Source organism: Ornithorhynchus anatinus, chromosome 5 (assembly GCF_004115215.2).
Source record: "Ornithorhynchus anatinus isolate Pmale09 chromosome 5, mOrnAna1.pri.v4, whole genome shotgun sequence".
Lineage (NCBI taxonomy): Eukaryota > Metazoa > Chordata > Mammalia > Monotremata > Ornithorhynchidae > Ornithorhynchus > Ornithorhynchus anatinus.
Window position 1 is genome coordinate 15,685,067 of NC_041732.1, and position 18,106 is coordinate 15,703,172.

The 18,106-nt window shown below is 47.9% G+C and overlaps 1 protein-coding gene across 2 annotated transcripts in view; it reads left to right on the plus strand.

Annotated features, from left to right (window-relative positions):
• ADAMTSL3 (ADAMTS like 3) overlaps nucleotides 1-18,106 on the plus strand; it is a 349,633-nt gene that overhangs the window by 316,465 nt on the left and 15,062 nt on the right. For both annotated transcript variants that reach the window (XM_029066196.2, XM_029066195.2), the window contains exons 21-22: nucleotides 1,071-1,198; nucleotides 2,597-2,725. In XM_029066196.2, the coding sequence (XP_028922029.1) occupies nucleotides 1,071-1,198; nucleotides 2,597-2,725 (257 nt within the window). The remainder of the gene's footprint in view (nucleotides 1-1,070; nucleotides 1,199-2,596; nucleotides 2,726-18,106) is intronic.

The following is an 18,106-nucleotide window of genomic DNA, read 5'->3' on the forward strand; positions in this document are numbered from 1 at the left end:
CCCTCCCTTTTTGATGGTATTTCTTAAGCATTTACTCTGTGCCAAGCACTGTATTAAGCACTGGGTTAATCAGGTTGGACCCGATCCCTGTACCACATGGAGATTACAGTCTTAAACCCCATTATACAGATGAGGTAACTGAGGCACAGAGAAGTTAAGTGACTTGCCTGAGATGACACAGCAGACAAGTGGCAGAGTCAGGATTAAAATCCAGGTCCATCTGACTCCCAGACCCGTGTCAACAGTGGGGTGACAAGTCCTGAATGTTTTTGTAGAAAAATGATCCGGGCAGCAGAGTGAAGTATGGACTGGAGTGGAGAGAGGCAGGGGTCCTTGAATTCTCACCTCCTAAGCAGTTAGCTACCCCACTGTCCCCCCGATCCCCAGCCCCACAACCGTAATGTCCTTATCATTACACTAATTTGTTTTCCCTAGCTGTAATTTATTTCAATGCCTGTGCCCTCCACTAGATTGTAAGCTCCTTGAGGGCAGGGATCGTGTTTACCAACTCTTTTGCATTACATTCACCCAGGGTGCTCAGTATGGTGCTCTGCAAGGAGAAGAGAAGAGAAGCAGAAGAGAAGCAGCATGGCTTAGTGGAAAGAGCACGGGCTTGAGAGTCAGAAGGCGTGGGTTCTAATCCCGGCTCCGCCACTAGTCTGCTGTGTGACTTTGGGCAAGCCATTTAACTTCTCTGTGCCTCAGTTACCTCCTCTGGAAAATGGGGATTAAGACTGTGAGCCCCTCGTGGGACAACCTGATTACCTTGTATCTACCCCAGTGCTTAGAACAGTGCTTGGCACATAGAAAGCGCTTAACAAATGCCATAGTTATTTATTATTTATTTAACAGTAAAACACTCAATACCTTTGACTGACTGATTCAGAATGGCAGAGATTTGAAACTCCCCCGGACTTCATCAGTGTCATTGACATCCTGCCCGTCTTCAATCAGCATCCCCTCTGGGCCCCGAGGCGATGGGGCACCACTCCTTGTGGGGAAGCTGTGGCTTGAATCTCTCCTAGTAATCCCCATGATTTTTTTTAATGGTATTTCTGACCCTTCTACAGAATTATCTTGGAGGGACAGAAGCACTTGCAGATTCGGAATCCCACGCGAGAAGAGCAGGGGGTGTATGCGTGCATGGCAGTTGGCGAACTTGGATCAGACCCGCTGACATCTTCGGTGCTGTACGCAGGTAAGACTGGTGGGGAAAGCTGGCAAGCTTTATTCCATCAAATCCCAGGGTTTCGGAGGGCTGTTTCGAGCTGTTGTGGAAATCTGGAATGAAAGCAATCCCCAGCCCCAACCCTGCTACCCATTCATCTGGAAGATCCCTCTAGCCTTAAGCAGCAGCTTGATCTTACTGGTTAAACTTCTTTTACACTCCTCACCAGGGACTTCCAGCTACCTGTGGGGCATTAAAGATGGGAAGGTGGAACACAAGGTCTAGAACTGTAGACAGACCAGAATGCTGGAGTGAAGCAAGGGGCACCCTGAGAGGGATCTGTGGGAAGGGTGTCAGGATTTCTCAGAGGGAGGGGGTGGAGAGGAAAAGGGGGTCTCCCTCTGCAGGCAACCTAATCAAGTGCCTCATCAATACTATTAAGAGAAGCAGTGAGGCCTAGTGGAAAGAGAAAGGGCCTGGGAGTCAGGGGACCTGGGTTCTAATGCTGGCTCTGCCATGTGTCTGCTGTGTGACCTTGAGCAAGTTACTTCAATTCTCTGGGCCTCGATTCCTTCATCTGCAAAATAGGAATTCAATTACTGTTCTTCCTAATGAGACTGAGCTCCCTGTGGAACCTGATGATCTTTAGAAGCAGCATGGCGTAGTGGATAGAGCTCAAGCTTGGGAGTCAGAAGGTCATGGGTTCTAATCCCAGCTCTGGCATTTGTTGGCTGTGTGACCTTGGGCAAGTCACTTCACTTCTCTGTGCCTCAGTTCCCTCATCTGTAAAATGAGGATTAAGACTGTGAGCCCTCTGTGGGACAGGGTACTCTGTCCAACTCAACTTGCTGGTCTCCACTCTTAGCAGAGTGCCTTAGCAGAATTGTGGCACAAAGTAAGTACTTAGCAAAAACCAAAATCAATCAATCAATTGTATTTATTGAGTGCTTACTGTATGCAGAGCACTGTACTAAGCACTTGGGAGAGGACAACATGACAGTGTAACAGACACATTCCTTGCCCATGGTGAGTTTACAGTCTAGATGGAGAGACAGACATTAATATAAATAAATTACAGATATGTACATAAGTGCTGTGGGGCTGTGAAGGGGGATAAATAAAGGGAGCAAGTCAGAGCAACGCAAAAGGGAGTGGAAGAAAAGGAAAGGAGGGCTTAGTCAGGGAAGGCCTCATGGAGAAGATGTGCCTTCAATAAGGGAAACAGACTCTCATGAATTGAATTTCCAGCTGCAGTTCCAGAAAGCTCCTCTTTTCCTGATCGACGCACCCCAGAACGCTTGTTGGTTACCCTAGCCCCCCACCCAAGGCAGGGAGAGTTTGTAAGGCAGAGAGGCTCCATCCCCAACACAAGGGATAGGAAAGGCCTTACGTTGTCCTGTTTCCTGTTTCCTTCTCCTCCTCCTGAAGAGGCACCCATCATCCTATCATCCTGGAAGCCTGTCACCCGCCTGGATGGCCGCCCACTTTCCCTGGTTGTGGGGAGCTCCGCGGAGGCAGCAGTAGGAGCAGACATTACACTGCAGTGTCCGGCAACAGGTAAGCTCCAGACGTGGCGGTGTTCCCTGATTCTGGAGGGACAGAACCGGGTGAACTCTTCACATTGGTGAGCCAGGAGTACCAGGAAGAGCCGTTGCTGGCTGTGGGGTAAAGAGCAGGGAGTAGGCCTCCTCCTCCATGGGGCTTGACGTGGGGGCCTTGCGGTACCTGCCCACCCCCTTACATTGCACCCCCTTCGCCCGACTGCTGTTGCCCACCATGCCTGTGGAACCCCTGAAGCTGCTGAAGGGATGGAACTTACATCTGTTTCCTCATTTTACCTATTTGGTCAGAAATTATCCTGTCCGTCATTGACAGCGTCCTCCCCCACCCTCACGCATATACACAAACACACATACATTCATATATACACACAGACAGACACACTCATGTGAATTCCTTGGGTTGTCTGCTACATGGCGGGAGAGTAGTCACATAAGCACCCCAAGCCAGACCATTTAATCCAGGTTCCACTGTTCACTGAACTCCTCCTCGGGCTCCTGAATCTCTCCACTTCCACCCAGACATCTTTTAGATCTTGGGGCACAGACCAGAGCTTAGGAGCCCACTACTAACCAAAGTAGTGGGCTCCCTCTTTAGATACATACTATAATAATAACTGTGGCATTTATTCAGTGCTCACTCTGTGCCAAGCACTGAATTAAGTGCTGAGGTAGATACAGGTAAATATGATTCTATTTATCTTGATGATGTTGTTTTGTTTTGTTCTGTTTTGCTTTGCTGTCTGTCTCCACCGTTTAGACTGAGCCCCGTATTGGGCAGGGATTGTGCATATCTGTTGCCCGAATTGTACATTCCAAGATTTTAGTACAGTGCTCTGCACATAGTAAGCGCTCAATAAATACTATTGAATGAATGAATGAATACAAGATAATCAAATTGGAAACAGTCCCTATCTCTCATGGGGCTCATATTCTAAATGGGAGGGAGAACAAGCATTGAATCCCCATTTTGCAGATGAGAAAACCAAGACACAGAGAAGTTGTTGCTTGTAGTCCCCCAGCAGGCAAGTGGCAGAGCTGGAATTAGAGCCCAGTTCCACCAGTTCCTAGGCTCAGGATCTTTCCCGTGTCCCTGAGAACAATGTTAATCCTCCTCTGTGGGCTACTGATGACCTGACCTGGGGTTCCATTATGTGATCTTTAATCAAGCAGAATTTCCTCTGGAGTTAATTTTAAAACTTTGGAGCTGTGACCCGATTTTTGACTTATTCCCGAATTAGAGTCACAAGAGGTATTATCATCTTACACAGTGTGCATAAGGTAATTATGATTTCTCAAGTGTGGACATAAAATTGGTTAGCTTTCTTCTGTCCTTGAAGAAATCAAGAAGGAGGAGGAGAAGGAAGAGGAGGAGGAAGGGGAGGAGGAGAAGAAAGATAGGGAAGAGGAGGAGGGTAGGAAAAAGGAGGAGGAAGAAGGAGAATGAGGAGACAGGAGGAGGAGGAGAAGGTGGAGGAGGGGACAAGGACAAGAAAGATGAGGATGAGAAGGAGGGGAGGAGAACAAGAAAGATGGGGAAGAAGAGGAGGGGAGGACAAAGAGGAGAGAGGGAGAATGAGGCGCAAGAGGAAGAGGAGAAGGAAGAGGAAGAGAAGGTGGAGGAGGGGAGGACGACAAGAAAGATGAGGAAGATGAGAAGAGGGAACAAGGAAGATGAACAAGAAGAGGCAGGGGAGGAGGAGGAGGAGAAGGTAGAGGAGAAAGAGGAGAGGAAGAAGGAGGAAGTGGTGGGGGATGGCCTGGTTGAGGGAAAGGAGGTTTTGTTAGAGTCAGTTGTGTTCGCAGGTGCTGCCTGCCCTCCAAAGCTCCAGACATTTGTGGTTTGGCTCCCAAACTGCCTAATCCTCCTTGTCTCCTTACTGCGGCCCGCGGAATGCTGTCCGGCTGGCTACCGGCAGGATGATTTTGCCAGAAAGCTCTCTGGCCTAGGGTGGGGAGTGGGCTTGTGGCCTGGAAGAAAGAGCACAGAACTGGGAGTCAGAAGATCTGGTTTCTAATACAGAATGAGAAGCAGCGTGACTCAGTGGAAAGAGCACGGGCTTTGGAGTCAGGGCTCATGAGTTCGAATCCCAGCTCTGCCACTTGTCAGCTGTGTGACTGTGGGCAAGTCACTTAACTTCTCTGTGCTTCAATTCCCTCATCTGTAAAATGGGGATTAAGACTGTGAGCCCCACGTGGGACAACCTGATTCCCCTGTGTCTACCCCAGCGCTTAGAACAGTGCTCGGCACATAGTAAGCGCTTAACAAATACCAACATTATCATTATTATTAATTTGCCACTTGACTGTAGGGTGGCCTTAGTCAAGTCACAGCTTCCCTGGGCTTCAGTTTTCTCATCTTAAAATGCTGTTTCAGTACCTGCTCTCCCTCTTTTTTATATATTTTTTTAAATTTTGGGGTTATTTGTTAAGCACTTACTATGTACCAAGCACCGTATTAAGTGCTGGGTAGATACAAGTTTATCAGGTTGGACACAGTCCCTGTCCCACATGAGGCTCACAGTCTTAATCTCCGTTTTATAGATGAGGTAACTGAGGCCTGGAGAAGTTAAGTGACTTGGCCATGGTCATACAGCAGACAAGTAGCAGAGCCGGGATTAGAACCCAGGTCCTTCTGACTCCCAGGGCCCAGCTCTATCCACTACGCCACATTGCTTCTCTCCCTTCCACTTAAACCATGAGGGATAGGGACTGTGTCCGTTCAGTTGATCCCGTACCTTCCCCCAGCACTTAGTACAGTGATTAGAACATAGTAAGGGCTTAGCAAATACCACTATTGTCATTATTGGGATTATAGTCATCTGCAGATACCCTGAATAAATGTGTCAGTAGTTCCTCGTTTGTCAGCAGGCCTGTATCCTTCTTGTCACTTTAATTAGACTAAACCCAGCTCCAGCGCCATGCTTGTTAAGTCATCAGTCTGATGGCTTGGGCCCACTGGAAGATGTCTTTGCAGAGGGAAATGCTCATGACCCACAAATAAGTTTCTTAGCAGAGAGTGGGTAACCTGTCGATCCGGCAGTTATTACTGAGAGCTAACTGTGTGCAGAGCACTGTATGAGGTGCTTGGGAGAGTACAATACAACAGAGTTGGTAGATGCAAGCCCTGACCACATAAAGTTCACAATCTATAGAGGGATACAGATACTGTAATAGTTCAGGGATAGGGGGAATAATAGTAATATGGTCCCCGACATCCACTTTAGCACTTTCACATTCCTTAACAACTTGAGGATCCCCCACCACCCCCACACTCCAGGGAAACGTACATACAGAGTTTTATACCGAGAAGTAGCTTGGCATATGGGTAGAGTCCGGACCAGGGAGTCAGAAGGTCATGATTTCTAATCCCAGCTCTGTCACCTGTCTGCTGTGTGACTCTGGGCAAGTCACTTCACTTCTGAGAGCCTCAGTTACCTCACCGTAAAGTGGAGATTGAGTGTGCGAGCCTCATGTGGGGCAGGGGCTGTGTTCAACCAGATTTGCTTATATCTGCCCCAGTGCTTAGAACGGTGCTTGGCACATAATCAGCGCTTAACAAATACAAATACAAACAAATAGAGAAGTAGCATGGCTCAGGGGAAAGAGCACAGGCGTGGATTCAGAGGTCATGGGTTTGAATCCCGGATCTGCCACTTATCAGCTGTGTGACTGCGGGTAAGTCACTTAACTTCTCTGTGCCTCAGTTACCTCATCTGTAAAATGGGGATTAAGACTGTGAGCCTCACGTGGGACAACTTGATTACCCTGTATCTCCCACAGCTCTTAGAACAGTGCTCTGCACATAGTAAGCATTTAACAAATACCAACACTATTATTATTATTATTAAATACCGTAATTATTATGAGAAGCAGCGTGGCTTAGTGGAAAGAGCATGGGCTTGAGAGTCAGAGGTTGTGAGTTTGAATCCCAGCTCCGCCACTTGCCAGCTGTGTGACTTTGGGCAAGTCACTTAACTCCTCCGGGCCTCAGTTCTCCCATCTGTAAAATGGGGATTAAGACTGTGAGCCCCATGTGCGGCAACCTGATTACCTAATATCTACCCCAGTGCATAGAACAGTGCTAGGCACATAGTAAGTGCTTAACAAATACCACCATTATTATTATTATTTATTATTATACTTATCACTTCCCCCTACTGGTAATTCATTTAAATGTGTCCCCAGGTAGATTGTAAGCTCCTTAAGGACAGAGATCATGTCTGCTAAATCCTTGGAATCTTCCCAAGCACTTAGTACAATACTCTAGGCTGTAAACTTGTCCTGTAGACTGTAAATTTGTTATGGGCAAGGAACTTGTCTTTCAGCTCTGTTGTATTTTTCTCTACCAAGCACTTAATTCAGTGATTGCCACACAGTAAGCACTAGATAAATATGATTGATTGATCGATGGATTGCTCTGAACAGAGTAAGCGCTCGGTAAAGAATAGTGATTGATGGATGGGTAGATTCAATTGCCCACGTACATGATGAGAGCGTCAGCAATGGCCTTCTGGCTCTCCCCCCATGGCAGAATGCCATCACGCATTCGGAGGAGCCAGGCAGGAGTCCCCAAGCTTTGGAAATAGGTGGCCAACGAATAATCCTGGACCCTTTTTATTTTTGGATTGTGAGCACCTCAAGGGACAGGCTCTGTGTCTCATTCCCACCTGTGTAGTCTTTCCCAGAGCTTAGTACAGAGCTCTGAAACAAGTAAGCACTTCATAAAGACAAGCAAAGAAGGTGCTTGGCCTAGTGGCTAGACCCTGGGCCTGGGAGTCAGAAGGACCTGGGTTCTAATCCTGGCTCTGCTGCTTGTCTGCTGTGTGACCTTGAACGAGTCTCTTTATTTCTCTTTGCCTTGGCAGCAATGGTAATAGTAATAGCAGCAGTAGTAGTAGTATTGATTAAGCGCTTACTGTTGGCTGCACACTGTTCTAAGCGCTGGACAGATTACACAGGTGAGAATTAGACACACTTCCTGTCCCTCCAAAGGCTCACAATCTAAGAATAGAATTGGGGGAGAGGGAACGGGAAACAGACGCATCAGGAGCGATGAAACAATGAAACACTAAAACAGCCCAAGCGCTCAACAGGGGCATCCAAGCCATTCCTTTCCTTTTCCAATGATATTTAGGGGACCAGTATGAGGCTCCCCATGCAGCTGTGACCCCCCAGCTGGGGCAGGGACTTTGGCCAATATGAGGATCCTGTATCAACCCCAGGGCTTAGCACAGTGTGTAGCATGTAGTAAGTAAGGGGAAGGAGCCTAGGAGGACCCTGCTCCTACCTGCTACCTTCTCCATCCCACTGAAGTCCTGTGGCTTCAGCAATGCTGGGGGGCTGCACCTGGGGGAGGGGCAGCTGTACTGGAAGGCTGAGGGCAGGAGGGAGGGTAGGTTCTGGTGAGTCATGGGATCGGGGAGGGAGTTTGGATTTGAGGCACTGGGAATGAGGAGGTGCCTGGAAGTCCCTGGGGGAAAGGGAAAGAACCTTTCCAGCAGCAGCGGTGGGGAGGAGGCGGGCTGGGTTGACACAAGAGTCAAGGTGGGTTGACACAACTATTGAACTCCCGCTGAGGTAAAGTCAGGCCCCCATTAGGTTCCTTAGGGGAACGGATGTATCCTATGGTTTGAACTGACTCTTTTAAATTCCATTCAGCTACTTCCCTCAGATGTAGCAGTGCTTGACTTTGGATGTCTGATTACCTTGTATCTACCCCAGTGCTTAGAACAGTGCTGGGCACATAGTAAGTGCTTAAGAAATACCATCATCATTATTATTATGTCTGATGGGCAGGGCCCCATTGTATTACTGAGGAAAGGCTGAGGTCAGAGTCTCCAGGAGGAAAAGCCTGGCCTAGTGGCAAGGGGCCTCAGCAGGCAATGGAAAACTGAGGTGGGACCAATAGCCTCCCATGAAGTCTTTGAGGCACATGGGGGTCTCCTGGGGGGCCTTCCCAGCATCCTCCGGAACATGGGGCCTGGAGTAAGGGATCAGGACCACATACACACTCAGTGCTTGTGGCGAGTCGGTTGGCTAAAATATGTGCCAAGGTTTAGTCTACCAAGAGACCGGAGACTTTAGTATTCAAATTGAGTAGCAATCTGACCTGATTGAGGGATGAGCTGCTTCTGCTCTGAATCAAACACCCCACTCATTGCCAGCCATGTTGGAATCCTTAGTTGCTAGTCAGTATGGTCCATTTGCCATGTAGCCTCCTAATAACAATATTAATTGTGTTTTTTGTTAGGCACTTAAACTGTACTAAACACTGGGGTGGTTACAAAGTGATCAAGTTGGACTCCATCCTTGTTCGACATGGGCTTCACAGTCTAAGTAGGAGGGAGAACAAGTATTGAATCCCCATTTTACACATGAGGAAACTGAGGGCCAGAGAAGTGAAGTGACTTGCTCAAGGTCACATAGACCACAAGAAGTGGAACTGGGATTAGAACCCAGGTCTTCTGCATTCCAGGCCTGAGCTCTTGCCACTAAGCCAGGCTACTACTCCCCAGCCTTTCCTCTGTATACACTGGGGCCCTGCTCCATCAGATGCCCAAAGTCAAGCCCTGCTACATCTGCGGGAAGCAGCTGAATGGAACTTGAAAGCATTAATTTGAGCTGTGGGGTACGTCCCTAAGGAACGTAATTGATGGTGGGCTTGATTTTATATCAGCGGATGTACATTGGGTGACACAGTAGTTGACCACAGACAATAGTTGACAATACAAAAGTTGACACAGCCCACCCTGTCTTCTGTGTCGACCCAGCCCTCCTCATCCCCACCACTGCTGCTGGAAAGTTTCTTTCCCCTTCCCCCAAGGACTTCCAGGCACCCCCTCATTCCCAGTATCCCAAATCCAAACCCGCCATCTTATGACTCACCGGATCCTACCTTCTCTTCTGGCCCCAGCCTTCCAGTACAGCTGCCCCTCTCCCAGCTGCAGCCCCCGAGCACTCCTGAAGCTACAAGACTGCCTTGGGATGGGGGAGGGAGGAGTTAGGAGCAAGGTCCTCCTATGCTGCTTCCCCTTACTTGCTACATGCCACACATTGTGCTAGGCCCTGGGGTAGGTAGAGGATCATCATATTGCAAAAAGTTCCTGCCCCACCTGGGGGTCCCATTTTGCCCGGTCCAGGTCTCCAAGCTGGGGCTGTCCTGGGTCTCCCAAATGGCCTCTCCTGGGTCTCCAAGTTGGGCCTGACCTGGGGCCATGCCTATCTCCCAGTTGGAGTTGTCCCGAGTCTCCCATCTGGGATCACCCTGGGTTTCCCATCTGGGGCTGTCCCTGGAGGCTTGATGCCAGAGAAGGGGCTGGATAGACCTGGCCTTAAAAAAGGATAAAGTAGCATTGGATTGGAGTTGAGGGAAAATGGATGGGCTCCTTGAGAGGAGACTGGGACCCGGACAATTGATAGGGGCTTAGCAGAGCTATAGGGAAATAGAAAAATCATTTTTAAATAGAGGAGGAAGCAGAACAGAAGAGGCCAGGGATGGCAAGGAGGCACAGTTAATTGGTTGCCATCCTTGGACACTGGAGGGGATTGACAAGGCTACAGCAATACAATTGACTGATTGATGGATTGATTACCGTAATATACTTCCGCCACAGTATACGTTGGCTACCCTCTCAAGAAATCCTCATCGGCACTGCCGGGTGGGTAGCTAGATAGCAATTCATCCTTTCAGTCGATGCAGTTTTGTTTCACAATGATTTTGTACTCCATTTCAGAGCTGCCTTGAGCCATTAGGGTTTCTCCCTGACCCATCCATGCCAGCTCTGCTATCGTGAACATCAGCAAACCGAACGTATAGTAATCCATGTGAAGTTAACCATTCAATTCATTGTTTTCTAATATACGGTTTCATTTTCTTGATTTTTCTGACTTCCCCACAGACTTTCCCATTTTCTACTTATCAGTCTCCTGTAATAAAAATCAAAACATAAAATATAACCTTATAAGCAACAGTTAATCTGGCTGAGAGTAAGTAAGACTCTTTCTGTTCATTTACCAAGGCCGGGGTATGGATTTCTCTTTCCTTTTTAATTACACTACAAACATTTTTCTACTAATTGTACTAAATTCATTTTTATGGGTCCCTCCCTGCATATTCATAATCTTTTGGACGTTCTGGTTCTGCCGTTACAGCCAACTGCTCTTCAATCAACACATGTGGTATAAATATCAATAGACCAGCTCCAAATTGCTCTTGGATCACATTATAGTCATTGTATTTGCAGAAAAGGCTCTTTGGGTGATTAGTCCTGAAAATAAACGGAACCTGTCAAACTCTGTTTATTTCAAAAGGTTGAAAGTTCTAAGTTGAAACAAAATGGTTTCAGGGGTATTCATCTTAGCTTTTTCTATTGGAGTTTGAAAAGGAAAAAAGGGATGGAAGCTGGGTGTTTTATGCCACCTTTTGGTCAGAAAGGAGAGCACACTGGAGGAAAGCAATCTATTAACGTGGCTTCTATTATTTTACTAAATAGTACAAAGGAATGGGAAACAGCTATTGAATCTGCTTCATAACTTGTATAAAGTCTGTTTTTGGTAATGTGTGTGGTAGGGGGGAGGGGGTTGCATACACTCTGCCTTTACATTTATCTCCATTTCATTCATCATTTTCATTCATCTCCATGTATTGAAGATGAGTGTTTCTTTTCCGAGAATTGTTGCGGCCTAGAAGGTGTCAGTCAGGGAGGAGGGGTTGACCTGTCGTGTGGCTACTGCTTCCCAGGATCTCCCGAGCTCTGGTGCCTCCCCTTGCCAACCATTCCCAAATTCCCATCCTCTCCCCAGCCTTTTCCAAGCCAGTCTCAATGCCAATCCTCTCCCCTCTCCTGCCTTCCGCCCCTCCTCCCACCTTGCTCCCGTGGTCTGGATGGGGAGACCTACTGAAAGCTCACCTCCTCCAGGAGGCTTTCCCAGACTAAGCCCCCCTTTTTCTCTGCTCCCCCACCCCTTCCCATTGCCCCGACTCCCTCTCTCTGCTCTAGCCCCTCCCCGCCCCACAGCACTTGTGTATGTACATATTTATTATTCTATTTATTTTATTAATGATGTGTATAGATCTATAATTCTATTTATTTATGACAATGCCACTGATGCCTGTTTACTTGTTTTGATGTCTGTCCCTCCTTCTAGACTGTGAGCTCATTGTGGGCAGGGATTGTCTCTATCCGTTGCCAAATTGTACTTTCCAAGTGCTTAGTACAGTGCTCTGCACACAGTGAATGCTCAGTAAATACAGTTGAATGAATGAGTGAATATCATTAATAAAATAAATAGAATAATAAATATGTACATATATACACAAGTGCTGTGGGGTGGGGAGGGGGATAGAGCAGAGGGAGGGAGTCAGGGCAATGGGGGTGAGGGGAGGAGCAGCAGAGGGCAAGGATCGGTGGAGAAAGTTTTACTCTCGAGTCCCATCAGCCTCATTCATTCAGTCATATTTATTGAGCACTTCTGTGTGCAGAGTTTGGAAAGTACTAAGTACTAATACAATGGAAAACACAGTACAGCAAATAAAAAGAGACAATCCCTGCCCACAGAGGGCTCAGTCCAGAGGGACTGTGTTACCACGGGTTGCTTTTATTTCCCAAGTGCCTTACATTAATTATTTAGTTATTTACTCCTCCTCCTTAGACTGTGCATTCCCTATGGGACCTGATGATCTTGTATCTACCCCAACGCTTGGTACAGTACTTGGCACATAGTAAGTGCTTAACAAATACCACATTTATCATTTTGCATTAATAATAATAATAATGTTGGTATTTGTTAAGCACTTACTATGTGCAGAGCACTGTTCTAAGTGCTGGGGTAGATACAGAGTAATCAGATTGTCCCACATGAGGCTCACAGTCTTAATCCCCATTTTACAGATGAGGAAACTGAGGCACAGAGAATTTAAGTGACTTGCCCACAAACAGCTGACAAGTGGCAGATCCAGGATTCGAACCCATAACCTCTGACTCCCAAGCCCGTGCTCTTTCCACCGAGCCACGCCACTTCTTTCGGTGCTCCTGAAGCATGATTCCTGGGACTCCACTCAGGCTTTTGGTCCTTGCCTGGCCAGGTTATTATCTCCCTGAGGCTCTTGCAGTTTAGCCGTCCTCCCCGGTCCCTTCCAGAGAAAAGTCATCGGATGGGAGGGAAATTCAAGCCTGCACTGCTGCAGCAGCTCTTTTCGTTTCAATATCCTGGCCACACCCAGGTCCCCGGTGGACTCGGAGCAAAAATCCAGCAAATCGAAAGGGAATCCAGACTCCGGGTCCAGCCGGGGTCCGCTGCTGCTCTTCTCTGAGAGAGAGCCAGTCCATTCCCAAGGCACGATCCCGGCCACAGAGGAACCAGACCGGGTTCTGCCAACAGCTTCACTTGGAGCTCAGAAACCCAGCAGGGGCAAGCACAGGGAGCCCTTGTTGGAAAAGTGTCACGTTTGTAAATGGTCTGAGGGTTCTCCTGAAAGCAGCCTTGTGAGTAAGTGGTGTTCCAGGCCACGCTGCCTGCTCGGATCTAGCGTTGACTTCCTTCGATAAGGATGGGCAGGGGCAGGGTGTCCAGCTTCTTCCTCTCCTGTTTGGTGGACGTGGACCAGGTCTGCCAAGAAGCGCAGCTCAGAGTACCAAAGGTCGCCATTTCTCTCTCTCTCTCTGTTTTTTCTCTCACTGGACAGGCACTAAAGCAACCCAGTAGGCAGTGTGGTTCTGGGGCTGGGTGAAATCTAGTTTGACCACTACCTTGAGGACCCTCTAGACTGTGAGCTCATTGTAGACAGGGAATGTCACTGTTTATTGCTGTATTGTACTTTCCCAAGTGCTTAGTATAGTGCTCTGCACACAGTAAGTGCTTAATAATTATGATTGAATGAATAAATGAATGAATGGCTAGGGACTGGGGTTTTCCCAGTTGCATTCTTCCCCCACCCCCCACCACCCTGGACTCTTCTGCTGGGAGGGGTGTCCCCCCAGAACCTGATGCCCCTCTCCTCCAGCCCTTCACCCAGACTTGGGAGTACCGGGAATCATGTTGGCATTTTCTGAGCACCTATCTGTGTAAAACACTGTACTATGCATCAGATTGTAAGTGCCTAGTCTCTCTTTCTTTCTCTCTCTCTCTCTCTCTCTCTCTCTCTCTCTCGTCAGACAGGTACTAAGCAACCTGATAGGAAGTCTTTCTGGGCACTGACAGAGTCACACAGGTGTGTCAGTCAGCCAATTTTATTTATTCATTCATTCAATAGTATTTATTGAGTGCTTACTATGTGCAGAGCACTGTAATAAGCACTTGGAATGTGCAATTTTATGCCTTGTCACCAGAAAGGAGATTTGAGCTCCTGGAAAGAAGAATCAGTGAGCTCAAAGCCAGTAATTCTCAGCAGATAACTGGCATTTGTTAAGTGCTTACTATGTGCCAAGCACTGTATTAAGTGCTGGGATAGATACAAGATCATCAGGTCCCACATGGGGCTCACAGTCTAAATAGGAGAGAGAACCATTTTGCATATGTGGGATCTGTGAGAAGCAGCATAGCCTAGCGGCAAGCTATGGAGTCAGAGATCGTGGGTTCTAATCCCCGTTCTGCCACTTGTCTGCTGTGTGACCTTGGACAAGGCACTTCACTTCTCTGTGCCTCAGTTACCTCATCTGTAAAGATGGGGATTAAGATTGTGAGCCCCACAGGGACAACCTGATTACCTTGGATCTACCCCAGCACTTAGTACGGTGCTTGGCACATAGTAAATGCTTAACAAATACCGTTATTATTATTATTATTATTGTTATTATCTGAAGCACAGAGAAGCTAAGTAACTTGCCCAAGGTCCCACAGCGGGTAAGTGGCGGTGCCAGAATTAGAACCCAGGTCCTCTGACACAAACCCTTCCTCCTTCCACTAGGTCACGCTGCTTCTCAGATGTTAAGAAAGCAGGTAGCAAATCCCCCACACCATATGGGCCAGCTGAAAGCACTATGGGCTGCCTGATGAGGGGAGATGAGGCCTGAAAGACAGATCTCAGATCCTGCTCTCTCCGCCTGGCCAGATGAGGAGGGAACCCATTGGGGATAGGGGGCTTCTCCCCTCATATCTGGCCTGGCCTCTCTACCCCCCCTCACGTACCCCCAGCCCTCCAAGGCCACTGCCAAGTGACCCGAGGGGCATGGCCATCCCGTTGACCTTCAGTCATGGCTTGTCGTAGGAAACTACCCTGTTTCTGAAAAAGTCTTCAATAAGTGGGGCTGGGGCCAACCCACGCTCCCTCTTGAATGGGAAAGACAGGAGGCGGGGAGGCCACAAAGCGGGGGCTGGGGGAGAAAACGCCGGCCAACTCACCAATGCTTTTGAGCAGAGCCCTGGCCTGACCAGCCAAGGTTTTATAGTGGGTAATATTTCACCAACCTTTCAAGGTTGGAGGAAATTTGTTTTTAAACACTGAATATTTTAAAGGCACCCGTAGTGCAGACTGGTTTAAACACATCTTTCACAGCCCCTCCAAGACCCAAGCTTTTTTCCATAACATTCGCTGGCCAAGAGACACTCAAGGGTTGTGGAAAAATATATTCCTTTTAATTTGGCATTACATATTTTAGAGCGGCTGCGGGTCTGGGAAGAAAAAGCTGAGCTTTGAGGTCAGATAAATACATTTAGACTATTTTTGACACTTTAGAGCTGCGTAGACATAGAGCAAACATTCCTAATGTCCGTGGCTTTGATCCACCCCAGAACTGGGAGAATCAGACTGAGGACTCGAAGGGAATATGGCTTTCTGGAACCGTCTGTCCCTGGGAAAGTTGGCTGGCCAGCACTGACTCACGGTGGCCTCGCCAGCACCCCCGGGGTCTCAGAACCAGCATCCTGCCTCCCCCGACAGGGTGTTGCCTGCCGGAACCACTGGATCTGCAGATGATCCGGTTTGTCTCCTCCTTTTGCCTGAAGCTATTCCTGAAAGGCCCATGCTGGCTTTGTTTTGGCCAATAGATTTGGAGTTCCTGGAAAACTGCTGAGGGGAGTTCAGGTTCTTCCCTATTGTTGTATGGCTCTAATAATAACGATAACCATGGTATTTGTTAAGTGCTTGCTGTGTGCCAAGCACTGGGATAGATTCAAGATGATCAGGTGAGCTCAAGTCCCGGTAACCGGGAGGGTCAGGGTCTAAGCGGGTGGAAGGGCATGCGTTTTAATCCTTATTTTACAGTTGAGGAAACTGAGTCACAGAAATATTAAGTGACTTCCCCAAGATCATGCAGCAGGCAAGATGTGGCCCTGAGATTAGAACCCAGGTCCCTTAACTCTCAGTCCCGTGCACTTCAATAGACCACGTTGCTTTCCACGCTGGTTTTGTGACTCCATGAGTCACCTTTGAAGAGGCAAGAAGGGAAAGGAAAGGAGGGAAGAAGGAATAGAACAGAATACAATGAAGCTGGGAGATATAATTCCTGCCCTCAAGGAGCTTCCAGTTTAGTGGGAGCTTTCGACACTCAGATTAGAGATTATTAGAGAAATAACACTGTAGAATGTAAGTACATATCTTGGCACTAAATAGGTACATTTCTTTACACATTATCCACTCTGGACTGTAAGCCCCCTCCTCTAGACTGTAAGCTCATTACGGGGCAGGGAACGCGTCTGCTTATTCTATTAAATTGGACTCTCTCAAGTGCTTAGTTTAGTGCTCTGCACGTAATAAGCACTCAAATGCAATTAATTGATTGATTGATAAGTGCTCCAGGAGGTGTAGTAACACAAGTCCTTAGGAGGAGTGGTGAGAATGAAGTAGTGATGATAATAACTGTGATATCTGTTAACCATCTACTATGAACCAAGCACTGTCCTGAACACTGAGGTAGATAATCAGGTCACAGAGGGTCCCTATCCCACATGGAGCTCCCAGTAATAATCATAATAATGGTATTTGTTAAGCGCTTACTATGTTCCAAGCACTGTTCTAAGCACTGGGGTAGATACAAGGGAATCAGGTTGTAATAATAATGTTGGTATTTGTTAAGCGCTTACTATGTGCCGAGCACTGTTCTAAGCGCTGGGGTAGACACAGGGGAATCAGGTTGTCCCACGTGGGGCTCACAGTCTTAATCCCCATTTTACAGATGAGGGAACTGAGGCACAGAGAAGTTAAGTGACTTGCCCACAGTCACACAGCTGACAAGTGGCAGAGCTGGGATTCGAACTCATGAGCCCTGACTCCAAAGCCCATGCTCTTTCCACTGAGCCACGCTGCTTCTCGTTGTCCCATGTGGGGCTCAGAGTCTTCATCCCCCTTTTCCAGTTGAGGTAACTGAGGCATGGAGAAGTTAAGCGACTTGCCCGAAGTCACACAGCTGACAAGTGGCAGAGCTGGGATTAGAACCCACTACTTCTGACTCCCAAGCCCAGGCTCCTTCCACTAAGCCACGGTTCCATACATTAAACAAAAGCTAATAGAGACATCTGAGGATCAGGTCCCTTCCCTTGGAGGAGATTCCTGAGGGAATGCCTTCAGGTCTTTTCTGTTCTTTCTGGCTTTGACTGCAGGGGATGACCCCCCTCAGAAGTCAGTCCTGAGGTCTTTTCTCCATATCTCAGCTAGTTTCCCCTACCTGGAAGGGACTCTTTCTCTGTGATGAGCTTGATTCATCAGTGCCAAAGTAGCGCGTATGGTGCTCGAGAACTTCTCTGGTGAGGAGTGAAAGTTTTTAGTTGGGTGGTAACCGACATACCGCTGGTATGTCACCATTGGTCATGCCACTGGCACCCTGGCACCCAACCAGCCAGCACTGGCAACTCAAAACATGAAACTGTCACTGAATTCATTCATTCAATCGTATTTATTGAGCACCTACTGTGTGCAGAGCACTGTACTAAGAGCTTGGAAAGTACAGTTCAGGACAAAGGTCAGCATGACTTTTGGCAGGCCCCCAAACAATGTCCGGTGACCCCGGGGCATCAAGCCATGCACCAAGTTGAAGTACAGAAGACTTATGTGTTGTCCAGCTTTTTGCACGGTTAAGATAGTGGATGCATCCAGCAGTCTCACCAGCAACCCTTGAGAGTATAGAAGGGAGGGCGGGAGAAAGGGTGAGAAGGAGGGTGAGTGTGGTTAAAGAAGTTGGCATCATTGCACCTGGGGAGGCCAAAACACATTCAGCTTCTTAGGGGAACGGTGTTTGTGCCAGGACTTCTAGCTCTCCCCCAAAGTCAGCGGTCCCATCTCCTTCCACCAGCCTCTCCATCCTACACAAGCGTCCCCTGTTTTCCACTCGATCAATCAATCACTGGTATTTACTGAGCCCTTATGCCTGGGAGGAGACTATCTTGTCCACCTCAGGCCATCTTGGATTGTGTGTTGGAATGTATGCCGGAGTATATAGTCTGT